General features: G+C 46.5%; 1 protein-coding gene across 4 annotated transcripts in view; it reads left to right on the plus strand.

Annotated features, from left to right (window-relative positions):
* The window catches only part of HMOX2 (heme oxygenase 2), a 36,162-nt gene extending 23,764 nt beyond the window's left edge, over window positions 1-12,398 (plus strand). For 2 of the 4 annotated variants that reach the window (XM_027609787.2, XM_027609785.2), the window contains exons 2-6: window positions 7,965-8,090; window positions 9,309-9,426; window positions 9,849-10,340; window positions 11,334-11,460; window positions 11,553-12,398. In XM_027609787.2, coding sequence (XP_027465588.1) covers window positions 8,005-8,090; window positions 9,309-9,426; window positions 9,849-10,340; window positions 11,334-11,460; window positions 11,553-11,680 — 951 coding nt within the window. In that variant the 5' untranslated portion in view covers window positions 7,965-8,004 and the 3' untranslated portion in view covers window positions 11,681-12,398. Of the gene's footprint in view, window positions 1-6,802; window positions 6,840-7,964; window positions 8,091-9,308; window positions 9,427-9,848; window positions 10,341-11,333; window positions 11,461-11,552 lie in introns of those variants that run through there. The other 2 variants (XM_027609788.2, XM_027609786.2) reach the window with 2 other exon arrangements.
* Window positions 12,399-12,766: the final 368 nt, after the last annotated feature.

The following is a 12,766-nucleotide window of genomic DNA, read 5'->3' on the forward strand; positions in this document are numbered from 1 at the left end:
CGACTTACTCCCCTTCATTCTTCCCCTCCTGCTGTCTTCTTCTTTTTCTTTTTTCTTAACATATGTTGCATTATTTGTTTCAGAAGTACAGATCTGTGATTCAACAGTCTTGCACAATTCACAGCCCTCACCATAGCACATACCCTCCCCAATGTCTATCACCCAGCCACCCCATCCCTCCCACCCCCCCACCACTCCAGCAACACTCAGTTTGTTTCCTGAGATTAAGAATTCTTCATATCAGTGAGGTCATATGATACATGTCTTTCTCTGATTGACTTATTTCACTCAGCATAACACCCTCCAGTTCCATCTGTGTCGTTGCAAATGGCAAGATCTCATTCCTTTTGATGGCTGCATAATATTCCATTGTGTATATATACCACCTCTTCTTTATCCATTCATCTGTCGATGGACATCTTGGCTCTTTCCACAGTTTGGCTATTGTGGACATTGCTGCTATAAACATTGGGGTGCACGTACCCCTTCGGGTCCCTACATTTGTATCTTTGTGGTAAATACCCAGTAGTGCAATTGCTGGATCGTATGGTAGCTCTATTTTCAACTGTTTGAGGAACCTCCATACTGTTTTCCAGAGTGGTTGCACCAGCTTGCATTCCCACCAACAGTGTAGGAGGGTTCCCCTTTCTCCGCATCCTCGCCAACACCTGTTGTTTCCTGACTTGTTAATTTTAGCCATTCTGACTGGTGTGAGGTGGTGTCTCATTGAGGTTTTGATTTCGATTTCCCTGATGCCGAGCGATGTTGAGCACTTTTTCATGTGTCTGTTGGCCATTTGGATGTCTTCTTTGGAAAAATGTCTGTTCATGTCTTCTGCCCCTTTCTTGATTGGATTATTCTTTGGGTGTTGAGTTTGATAAGTTCTTTATAGATTTTGGATACTAGCCCTTTATCTGTTATGTCATTTGCAAATATTTTCTCCCATTCTGTCGGTTGTCTTTTGGTTTTGTGGACTGTTTCTTTTGCTGTGCAAAAGCTTTTTATCTTGATGAAATCCCAATAGTTTGTTTTTGCCCTTGCTTCCCTTGCCTTTGGTGATGTTTCTAGGAAGAAGTTGCTGCGGCTGAGGTCGAAGAGGTTGCTACCTGTGTTCTCCTTTAGGATTTGGATGGACTCCTGTCTCACATTTAGGTCTTTCAACCATTTGGAGTCTATTTTTGTGTGTGGTGTAAGGAAATGGTCCAGTTTCATTCTTCTGCATGTGGCTGTCCAATTTTCCCAACACCATTTGTTGAAGAGACTGTCTTTTTTCCATTGGACATTCTTTCCTGCTTTGTCAAAGATTAGTTGAGCATAGAGTTGAGGGTCCATTTCTGGGCTCTCGATTCTGTTCCATTGATCTATGTGTCTGTTCTTGTGCCAGTTCCATACTGTCTTGATGATGACAGCTTTGTAATAGAGCTGGAAGTCTGGAATTGTGATGCCGCCAGCTTTGCTTTTCTTTTTCAACATTCCTCTGGCTATTCGGGGTCTCTTCTGGTTCCATACAAATTTTAGGATTATTTGTTCCATTTCTTTGAAAAAAGTGGATGGTATTTTGATGGGGATTGCATTGAATGTGTTGATTGCTCTAGGTAGCATTGACATCTTCACAATGTTTGTTCTTCCAATCCATGAGTGTGGAATGTTTTTCCATTTCTTTGTGTCTTCTTCAATTTCTTTCATGAGTATTTTATAATTTTCTGAGTACAGATCCTTTGCCTCTTTGGTTAAATTTATTCCTAGGTATCTTATGGTTTTGGGTGCAGTTGTGAATGGGATCAACTCCTTGATTTGTCTCTCTTCTGTCTTGGTGGTGGTGTATAGGAATGCCACTGATTTCTATGCAGTGATTTTATATCCTGGCACTTGACTGAATTCCTGTATGAGTTCTAGCAGTTTTGGGGTGGAGTCTTTTGGGTTTTCCACATACAGTATTGTATCATCTGCAAAGAGTGAGAGTTTGACTTCCTCTTTGCCGATTTGGATGCCTTTGATTTCTTTTTGTTGTCTGATTGCTGTGGCTAGGACTTCTAATACTATGTTGAATAGCAGTGGTGAGAGTGGACATCCCTGCCGCATTCCTGACCTTAGGGGAAAAGCTCTCAGCTTTTCCTCATTGAGAATGATATTCGCTGTAGGTTTTTCATAGATGGCTTTTATGATATTGAGGTATGTACCCTCTATCCCTATACTCTGAAGAGTTTTGATCAAGAAAGGATGCTGTACTTTGTCAAATGCTTTTTCTGCATCTATTGAGAGGATCCTATGATTCTTGTTCTTTCTTTTGTTAATGTATTGTATCACGTTAATTGATTTGTGGATGTTGAACCAACCTTGCAGCCCAAGGATAAATCCCGCTTGGTCATGGTGAATAATCCTTTTAATGTACTATTGGATCCTATTGGCTAGTATTTTGGTGAGAATTTTTGCATCCATGTTCATCAAGGATATTGGTCTGTAATTCTCCTTTTTGATGGGGTCTTTGTCTGGTTTTGGGATCAAGGTAATGGTGGCCTCATAAAATGAGTTTGGAAGTTTTCCTTCCATTTCTATTTTTTTGGAACAGTTTCAGGAGAATAGGTATTAATTCTTCTTTAAATGTCTGATAGAATTCCCCTGGGAAGCCATCTGGCCCTGGGCTTTTGTTGGGAGATTTTTGATGACTGCTTCAATTTCCTTAGTGGTTATAGGTCTGTTCAGGTTTTCTATTTCCTCCTGGTTCAATTTTGGTAGTTGATACATCTCTAAGAATGCACCCATTTCTTCCAGGCTATCTAATTTGCTGGCATAGAGTTGCTTATAATATGTTCTTCTAATTGTTTGTATTTCTTTGGTGTTGGTTGTGATCTCTCCTCTTTCATTCATGATTTTGTTGATTTGGGTCATTTCTCTTTTCTTTTTGATCAGTCTGGCCAGGGGTTTATCAATCTTGTTAATTCTTTCACAGAACCAGCTCCTACTTTCGTTGATCTGTTCTACTTTTCTTTTGGTTTCTATTTCATTAATTTCTGCTCTGATCTTTATGATTTCTCTTCTCCTCCTGGGTTTAGGCTTTATTTGCTGTTCTTTCTCCAGCTCCTTTAGGTGTAGGGTTAGGTTGTGTATTTGAGACCTTTCTTGTTTCTTGAGAAAGGCTTGTATTGCTATATACTTTTCTTTCAGGACTGCCTTTGCTGTATCCCAAAGATTTTGAACAGTTGTGTTTTCATTTTCATTGGTTTCCATGAATTTTTTTAATTCTTCTTTAATTTCCTGGTTGACCCATTCATTCTTTAGTAGGATGCTCTTTAGCCTCCATGTCTTTGAATTCTTTCCGACTTTCCTCTTGTGATTGAGTTCCAGTTTCAAAGCATTGTGGTCTGAAAATATGCAGGGAATGATCCCAATCTTTTGGTACCGGTTGAGACCTGATTTGTGACCTAGGATGTGATCAATTCTGGAGAATGTTCCATGGGCACTAGAGAAGAATGTGTATTCCGTTGCTTTGGGATGGAATGTTCTGAATATGTCTGTGAAGTCCATTTGGTCCAGTGTGTCATTTAAAGTCTTTATTTCCTAGTTGATCTTTTGCTTAGATGATCTGTCCATTTCAGTCAGGGGGGTGTTAAAGTCCCCCACTATTATTGTATTGTTGTCAACGTGTTTCTTTGCTTTTGTTATTAATTGCCTTATATAATTGGCTGCTCCCATGTTCGGGGCATAGATATTTACAATTGTTAGATCTTCTTGTTGGATAGACCCTTTAAGTAGGATATAGTGTCCTTCTTCATCTCTTATTACAGTCTTTGTTTTAAAATCTAATTTGTCTGATATAAGGATTGCTACCCCAGCTTTCTTTTGGTGTCCATTAGCATGGGAAATGGTTTTGTACCCCTCACTTTCAATCTGGGGGTGTCTTTGGGTCTAAAATGAGTCTCTTGCAGACAGCATATGGATGGGTCTTGTTTTTTAATCCAATCTGATAGCCTGTGTCTTTTGATTGGGGCATTGAGCCCATTTACATTCAGGGTAACTATTGAAAGGTATGAATTTAGTGCCGTTGTATTGCCTGTAAGGTGACTGTGACTGTATATTGTCTGTGTTCCTTTCTGATCTATGCTGCTTTTAGGCTCTCTCTTTGCTTAGAGGACCCCTTTCAATATTTCTTGTAGGGCTGGTTTCGTGTTTGCAAATTCCTTTAGTTTTTGTTTGTCTTGGAAGCTTTTTATCTCTCCTTCAATTTTCAGTGATAGCCTAGCTGGATATAGTATTCTTGGCTGCATATTTTTCTCGTTTAGTGCTCTGAAGATATCATGCCAGTCCTTTCTGGCCTGCCAGGTCTCTGTGGATAGGTCTGTTGCCAATCTAATATTTCTACCATTGTAGGTTACATATCTCTTCTCCCGAGCTGCTTTCAGGATTTTCTCTTTGTCTCTGAGACTCTTAAGTTTTACTATTAGATGTCGGGGTGTTGACCTATTTTTATTGATTTTGAGAGGGGTTCTCTGAGCCTCCTGGATTTTGATGCCTGTTTCCTTCCTCACATTAGGGAAGTTCTCTGCTATGATTTGCTCCAATATACCTTCTGCCCCTCTCTCTCCTTCTTCTTCTGGGATCCCAATTATTTTAATGTTGTTTCGTCTTATGGTATCACTTATCTCTCGAATTCTGCCCTCATGATCCTGTAGTTGGTTCTCTCTCTTTTTCTCAGCCTCTTTATTTTCCATCATTTGGTCTTCTATATCACTGATTCTCTCTTCTGCCTCATTTATCCTAGCAGTCAGTGCCCCCATTTTTGATTGCACCTCATGAATAGCCTTTTTGATTTCAACTTGGTTAGATTTTAGTTTTTTTATTTCTCCAGAAAGAGTTTCTCTAATAACTTCCACGCTTTTCTCAAGCCCAGCTAGTATCTTTAAAGTCATGATTCTGAACTCTGGGTCCGACATCGTACTAATGTCCGTATTGAGTAGGTCCCTGGCAGACGGTACTACCTCTTGTTCTTTTTGCTGAGGTGATTTTTTTCATCTTGTCATTTTGTCCAGAGGAGAACAGATGAATGAGAGAACAAAATGCTAACAGGTTAACAATGTCCTCAGCAAATATACTGTATACAAATCAGAAAAGACCTGAAACCAGGGGAAAAGAAAGGGAAAGAAAGAAAAAAGAAAGAGAAAAAAGAAAAAAAAGAAAAAGATAAAAACAAAAACAAAATACAAAAAAACCCAGAATATGATCAAATATGATCAGGCTAGTGCATAGATCAGTGCCACACACTAGAGTTTGGGTGTATTTTGGTCTGTTAGAAAAAAGTGCTTCTTAAAATTTTAAAGGAAGAAAGACATATATGTACAAAATAAGGGTTGATACAATGAAGGGATGGAAGATGACTGTAAAGATGAAAATTATAAAAGATTCTATAAAAGGAATTGATAAGGTAGGAAGTTGTTTGAAAAAAGAAAGAAGATTTAAAAAAAGAATGTGATCAGGCAGGAGACTAGAACAGAGCCATACACTAGTGATTTAGGGTATATTTTGATCTGTTAGAAGAAACTGTATCTCAAAATTTTAAAGTGAGAACAACTTATTATATATATATGCCAAAAATAAGGGTAACTAGTATGAAGGGATAAAAATATGACTCTAAAAATGAAAAATAAAAAATGTTTTTTTTTAAAGAAGGGATTGATAAGATGTTGGTTGAAAAAGGGAAAAAAAATTTAAAAAAGAACAGTTAAAAAAATTAACTTTGAAAAACTAATGAATCATGGTAAAAAAGCTATGAATTCTATGTGCAGTATTACCCTAGTGCTGGAGTTCTACTGTTCTCCTTAATCGGTAAACTTGGTCTTGGCTGGCTGTTCGTGCTGATCTTCTGGGGGAGGGGCCTGTTGCCGTGGTTCCCAAATGTCTTTGCCAGAGGCGGAATTGCCCCGCCCCTGTCAGTCCGGGCTAAGCAAGCTGCTCGGGTTTGCTCTCAGGAGCTTTTTTTCACTGCAAGCTCTGGTACAGCTTTGGAGGACCAGGGTGAAAATGGTGGCCTCCCAATCTCCACCCGGAGGAGCTGAGAACTCGGGGCCCCGCTCCTCAGTGCGCTCCCAGAGAAAAGCAGTCACTCCCGTCTCCCCGCTCTCCGGCCGCACTCGGTGCTCACCCGGCTTGTGACTGAGCGTTTCTATCTCTGGCACCCGACCCCGTGTGGAGTCCCCAAACCCAGCAGATCCCTGCGGTGCGCTCCCGCGCCGCTCCTCCCCGGGGAGGAAGGGAAGTCTCCCCGGCTCTGCCGCTTGTTGGGTCCTGCTGGAGGAGCATTGGCCCGACTGGGCCGTGGATCACAGTTTATGGCAACCCCGAGCTGAGAGCCCGGGCCTCGGCTCTGTCTCTGCAGCCGGCTTCCCTGCTCCGATACCTGGGAGCTCTGCTCCACTCAGGCACCCTCGGTTTTTTATGTGACCCCGAGGGTCCTGAGACCACACTGTCCCGCGAGGGTTCCACCCCCCCCCCCCCCCCCCCCCCCCCCCGCTTAGCCACTGGAGCGACGTCCCTCAGCGGAGACGGCTTCTAAAAGTTCCAATTTTGTGCTCCGCGGCTCTATCACTTGCCGGAAGTGGCCGATGGAGGCCCCCTCCCCCACCGTCTATCCTCCCGAACAATTGCCTCGGATTCACTTCTCCGCACGTCCTACCTTCCAGTAAGTGGTCGCTTCTCTGTTCAGAGAGTTGTTGCTACTCTCTTCTTCGATCTCCTGTTGAGTTCGTAGGTGTTCAGAATGGTTTGATCCCTATCCAGCTGAATTCCTGAGCCCAGACGAAATCCAGGTCTCCTACTCCTCCGCCATCTTGCTTCACCCCCTGGAGGTAGGTTTTTATTTTCTTCTTTATACCTTCGAAGGACCATTACTTGGACTTTTTCTCCCCCTAGACTCCTGTTTCTGGGTGAACATGTAGAAAATGCTCAATAAGTAGATACTGGTGGAAGTAGAAAATGAAGGTCTCTTCTTTCCTTGGCTTGATTGAGTAGCTCTGGTTTTGTAAGTTCCTTTAGTAGCTGGTGCGACTGTGCTGCTGTTCATCTGGAAAGTTCCCCAGATGGGCTACTCCTGTGCACTGCCAGATAGAGGCCTCCGGGGGTGGGAGGTTAGCTTGTCTTGTGGGACTCTATTTCCCTGGCTGACGAAGGCTTGGCCCTGGCAGCAGCACTGGGAACTGACTGGCTAGCTTGTTTTATTTCCTTCAGCCCGACAGAGTCAGGGGTAGGCTGGGGCCGGTCTCCTTGTGGTGACTCCATGTACTGCTTGTCTAGTGCCTTTCGGGCTGCTCTGTGCACAAGGCTGGCCTGCCGGTGACAGCTGGGACGGGCCAGCCCAGATGCCCTTGCTGCCCGACTCAGAGCCACTGTACCCGCCGCTTCTTGTTTTTGTTCTAAGCTTTATCTATGATGTTATTTTGTATTTTACATAACTTTTAATTTTGTTATAATTTCAAACATACAGAAGAGTTGTAAGAATGGTACAAAGAACTCTTGCGTACCTTTTATCCAAATTCACCACCAGCCTTTTGCCTCATTTGCTTTTACTTGGTATGTCCTCCCTCTCTCTCTCTCTATTACGTATATGCATGCACACACACATTCTGAGCCATTTTACAGTAACTTGCAGACAGTGTGCTCCTTTACTTTTAAAAACTTCAGGATACAGTTCCTAAAACAAAGACATTCTCGTACATAATCACAGTACAATTAATAAAAATCAGCAGGTTCAATATCATTATGATGCTATTACTTAATCCACTGTCCATATTCAAATTTTGTCCATGCTCAGATAATGGTCCCAGTAATGGCAGAGCTTTATTTTTTAAAGAAAACACTCTAAGGCACGTGGGTGACTCCTCCATTATATTGGCTCAGATGAGAGCAGCACCAGCAGGTGTTTGGGGGAAGTGGTGCCATGGGTGCCACATCACCAGCTCCTTGTGTCTCCTTAGGACCAGAAGAGTGAGCGCGCAGGAATCACACTCGGCAACGATGTCAGCGGAACCAGAGACTGCGGAGGGGGTGGATGAGTCGGAGAAAAAGAGCTCTGGGGCCTCAGAAAAAGAGAACCACACCAGGTGAGTGGTGGGGGCTGGCTGTGTTGAGTCCTGTGGGCTTAGGGCGCCGGGGTGTGGTTGGGGTCGTGTTGTGCTGCTGCAGCTGCCCAGGACACCTGATTGGGACTGCAGAGAGGAATAGCACACAGCACCCTGGGCTGCTTGAGCATTCTCCCCCTTTGTTCCCAAGGAAGCAGGTCAGGCACTGCTAGGAGTGCTGAGGAATGGAATTTGGTGGTATTTCTGATCCTTTTTTCTTCTTAAAACCCTAAGTGTTTTCTTTTCTGTGCTGAAAAAGGGTCATTAGGCAAAACTGGCACCTTGACCAGTGTTTTCCACTCCTTAGAATGTGGGAGTAGCTCTAACTCCAGGGATTTTTCTTACTGGGTAGGGATAGTTCATGCTAAGCCTCAAGTTACCAAAGCCTGTTCTTCATTGTTCTTATTCTCGTTGTAGCCCTGTCACTGACAAAGTGCTTTTTTATATCTTGAAATAATTGCTAATAATAATTCTACTAAAGAAGCCAGCAGAGGGAGGGTGGGCCGTGAAGGACCAAGTTTTTGTCACTCTGGTGGATAGATTGTGTGGACCGCGTGAGCTGCTACCCGGTGTGTCCATCTTTAGGGTCATGCGTTGTTTGCCTTGTCGTGTACTGGCTGTGGCACCTATCAGCGCAACTGCATCCTGTGTCATTTTAAGTGATACAGACCTGCGTCCTGGCTCCAACTGCCTTGGCCCGTCTCATTCGGATCCTAACCTGGGCCCAGCCCCATGTAGTCCTGAAAGGGCTGTGGGTGGAAAGTGGGAGGAAGGCAGCAAGGCTGCCTTGGGACAGCCACTGTGAGTCCATCACAGCAGCACGGATTCTGCCAGACACGTTCCCCAAGGCTGGCTGCTCCCTGGAGAAGCCAGCAAACGCTGTGGTGGGATTAGAGGTATGTGTTTCCTCAGGCACTAGGTGGGCACAGAGGCAAAGCATTGTTATTTGGGTGGTTCATAGATACACGGACACTGTTAAGGAGTAGGCCACAGTCATCCCCCTTGTTACCCAAGTCCTTGGGGCCAACTCATATCTGCCTGCTCTCTGGCAAGACCCTGTATTGATGCTGGAGTGGAGTTTCTGAGCAGCTTCTGCCTCCAGCTCAGTAGGGGGACACCCTGAGACGAGAAAGGGCTAATTCATACATGCACGCGCACGCGCGCACACACACACACACACCCCTCCCCGCATCTCCACAGGATGGCTGACCTCTCTGAGCTCCTGAAGGAAGGGACCAAGGAAGCACATGACCGGGCAGAAAACACCCAGTTTGTCAAGGACTTCTTGAAAGGCAACATCAGGAAGGAGCTGTTTAAGGTTGGTGTCCTTGGTTGTGGATAGGGTCAGGTTGGGGCCCTTAGTCCCATGAGGAAGATCCCCTTGGAACTACTCGGAGGTGGAAGCTGGGCCTTTCTCTACCCATTCTCCACTCTTTTGACATCAGATTGTGGTTTTCACGAAGTTTAAATAGAAGAGCATAGTGGTAGTGTGCAGGAAGCAGAGGTATCCATGTTCCTAAGAATTCACCATGTCAGTCCTTTAAGGAACATGAAAGTTTCCTGAGTGTGTGAAATAATTCACTATAAAAATGGGCTTCTGGGGAATTGGGGTGATGGGGGCACACTGCTGGAGCCTTCACTTGTGGCTCCTCAGACGCGGGGGCAGGTGGGCTCAGGAAATGTGCTTGCTGGTCAAGGCTGACAGCCCTATCCCATGGTCTCCCCCATTGCCCTGAACAGCTGGCCACTACTGCACTTTACTTCACATATTCAGCCCTTGAGGAAGAAATGGAGCGCAACAAGGACCACCCAGCGTTTGCCCCCTTGTACTTCCCCATGGAGCTACACCGGAAGGAGGCACTGACCAAGGACATGGAGTATTTCTTTGGTGAGGACTGGGGGGAGAAGGTGCAGTGCTCTGAGGCTGCCCAAAAGTACGTGGAGCGGATCCACTATGTGGGGCAGAATGAGCCGGAGCTGCTGGTGGCCCATGCCTACACCCGCTACATGGGGGACCTCTCAGGGGGCCAGGTGCTGAAGAAGGTGGCCCAGCGGGCCCTGAAACTCCCCAGCACAGGAGAAGGGACCCAGTTCTATCTGTTTGAGAACGTGGACAATGCACAACAGTTCAAGCAGTTGTACCGGGCTAGGATGAATGCCTTGGACCTGAACCTGAAGACCAAAGAGAGGATTGTGGAGGAGGCCAATAGGGCCTTTGAGTACAACATGCAGGTATTGCTGGGGCTCATGGGGGGGGGGGGGTTGCTCTGATGGTGGGCGCCAATCCAGAGCTGCCTGAACGGGCATCAGTGCATTAGGCCAGATGAGCTGTAGCCTGCCAGAGAGAAAGTGGAAGGACCAAATAGGCCACAGAGGGCATGAGCCCAGCGGTGGCTCCACTTTGTTTGACAGACAGCCTGTGTGTTTTTGCTTTGGGAAGGGCGAGGCCCTAGCACAGAGGGTTTTGGGAAAATGAAGCTGTCTCCCTCTCTCTGCCCATAGGATTCTGGTCTTGAGTGGATTTCCTCCTTTTTAGCGAGGGTTCTGAAAAGCCCCACTTGATAAGTTCATGGAGAGAACCAAGGAGAGTGAGAAGCAGGACTCCGTTTACAAGTAGCCTTTAGATGGGGCCAAGCCTGGGGAGGCTGATTCCATCCCTGGAACCCAGGCCAGCCCTCAGCACCAGGAGAGTGGCCATGGCTGGGGGCAGTGAAGCACCGGCCCCAGTGCAGGCCCACTGGCTTAGTCTGACATTAGCAAGCCTCCAAGGGCCACTTAGGATGGGTCAGCCCTGGTGGGGCCTCAGTTTTCACATGTTCTTCTCTGTCATTCTTGCTAAAAATACCTAGCCACTGAAAATGGCATAGTGCCAGTGCTCACAGGGTGTTTTGGGGCAGCACTTTTGTTCTCTCCTCATTGTTTCTGCCCTGGTAGTTTCAGCTGTGGGCTGTGTTGTCTGGTCAGTGCCCAGGGAAGAGCCACCACAGTCAGCAGCAGTGGGATGCTGGGCACAGGTGTGGTCACACCTCTCAGAGCTTGGGCCAGAGAGGTGTTGGGTTGGTGTGGCTGTCCTTGCTGCTGATTGGGGCTGCTCACTTACTGGTTTGCCCTCCTGAGTAAGTCTCACCAGTTCTAGCTCCCTCTGCATGGGGGAAGAAAGAGATTTTTCTCCGAAAGCAGAGTGGACACAGTCAAGTGATGGCTGTTCATCCCCTGCCCCTGCAGATATTCGATGAACTGGACCAGGCTGGCTCCTTGTTGGCCAAAGAGACCCTGGAGGACGGGCTCCCCGTGCACGATGGGAAAGGAGATGTGCGTAAATGCCCCTACTATGCTGCTAAATCAGACAGAGGTAGGTCTTGCCTGTCCTGAACTCTCCTCCCGGGGTGGGTTGTGTCCATGTTCCCCACTGATGCCATGTCCCCTGTTGGTGCTGCCACACAGGTGCCCTGGAGGGCAGCAGCTGCCCCTTCCGAACAGCCCTGGCTGTGCTGAGTAAGCCCAGCCTGCAGTTCATTCTGGCCGCCGGTGTGGCCCTGGTTGCTGGCCTCCTGGCCTGGTACTACATGTGAAGGACCCATCATACCACGTTGGCGCCCTCCTCCTGAGTGACCACTGGCCTGCCCCCACCTCCACCGGTGACTAAACTACCACCTCAGGTGACTTTTCTTAAATGCTGGTTTTGAGAAAACCAATAAAGGCCAGACGCTAAAGCCTCTGCCTGTAGCGTCCTCTCTGTGGACTAGACGCTGAGCTGGCTGTAGGCCCACCATTCCTGCAGCCATTAGGCCATGGTCCTGGGAGCAGCCAGTGCAGCTCAGCAGATCTGCCCGGGCCTCTGGAGCCAGCTCTGCTCCAGGGGCCTCCACACTGCTCACCCTGAGGCTCCTTCCCTTCATACTTCCTTATGTTAGCATTTAGGTGGGTACCTTTCCCCTGATGGGAACAGAGCAGCCAGCAAGCCCACACTGCGGTAGCTCTGTGGGAGGGAGGGGTGGCTTGCACCCTACCTCAGAGGCCTGGGGAGCTCCGTCCTGAACAGCCAATCCTCACCCTCTCAAGCAGAAACTCCAGAAGAGGGGAGTCTGTTTAGCTGTGGCCTATCTCCTCCCTTGACCTGTGTAAATGCTACAGCACTCAATAAAGTGGACTCTGACAGCTGCCTCCCTCTTTCCTGGCGCCAGCATTATCCTTCTCAGCCACTCCTGCTCTTCCTGTGCTCCCAACACCCCTGGTCACTCACAGCCCTCTGCCCAGAGCAAAGCCACCGTGTCTCACAATCTGGTCTTGTGATTCTCTCGGAAGTGCCTGGGAGGTTTCCTTTTTGAAACAATTTGTTTATAAGTAAGGATAAAAAGTATATACTTGTATTATAACAATTCTTGTCTAAAATACAAATGTGAACTTAAATATTTTTATTGATAGGAATCAGTTTCTTGTTTTATATATTGAGGATCTGCAAAAGTTTTATTCAGAAAAGGGTTAAATGGCAGGGAAAACATTTGTCTTCGACTACTGACCAAGCCTACCCATTTTTCACAGTTCAGATGAGGGCTAGTAGGGGTGGAGCTGGCTCAGTACCTGGGGGCTGACTAGCTGCCCCCCATTAGCCTTCAGACCAGAAGCCTCAGCCCCGGTGACTCTGTCTTGCTTAAGGG

This window comes from Zalophus californianus, chromosome 10, assembly GCF_009762305.2.
Source record: "Zalophus californianus isolate mZalCal1 chromosome 10, mZalCal1.pri.v2, whole genome shotgun sequence".
NCBI lineage: Eukaryota > Metazoa > Chordata > Mammalia > Carnivora > Otariidae > Zalophus > Zalophus californianus.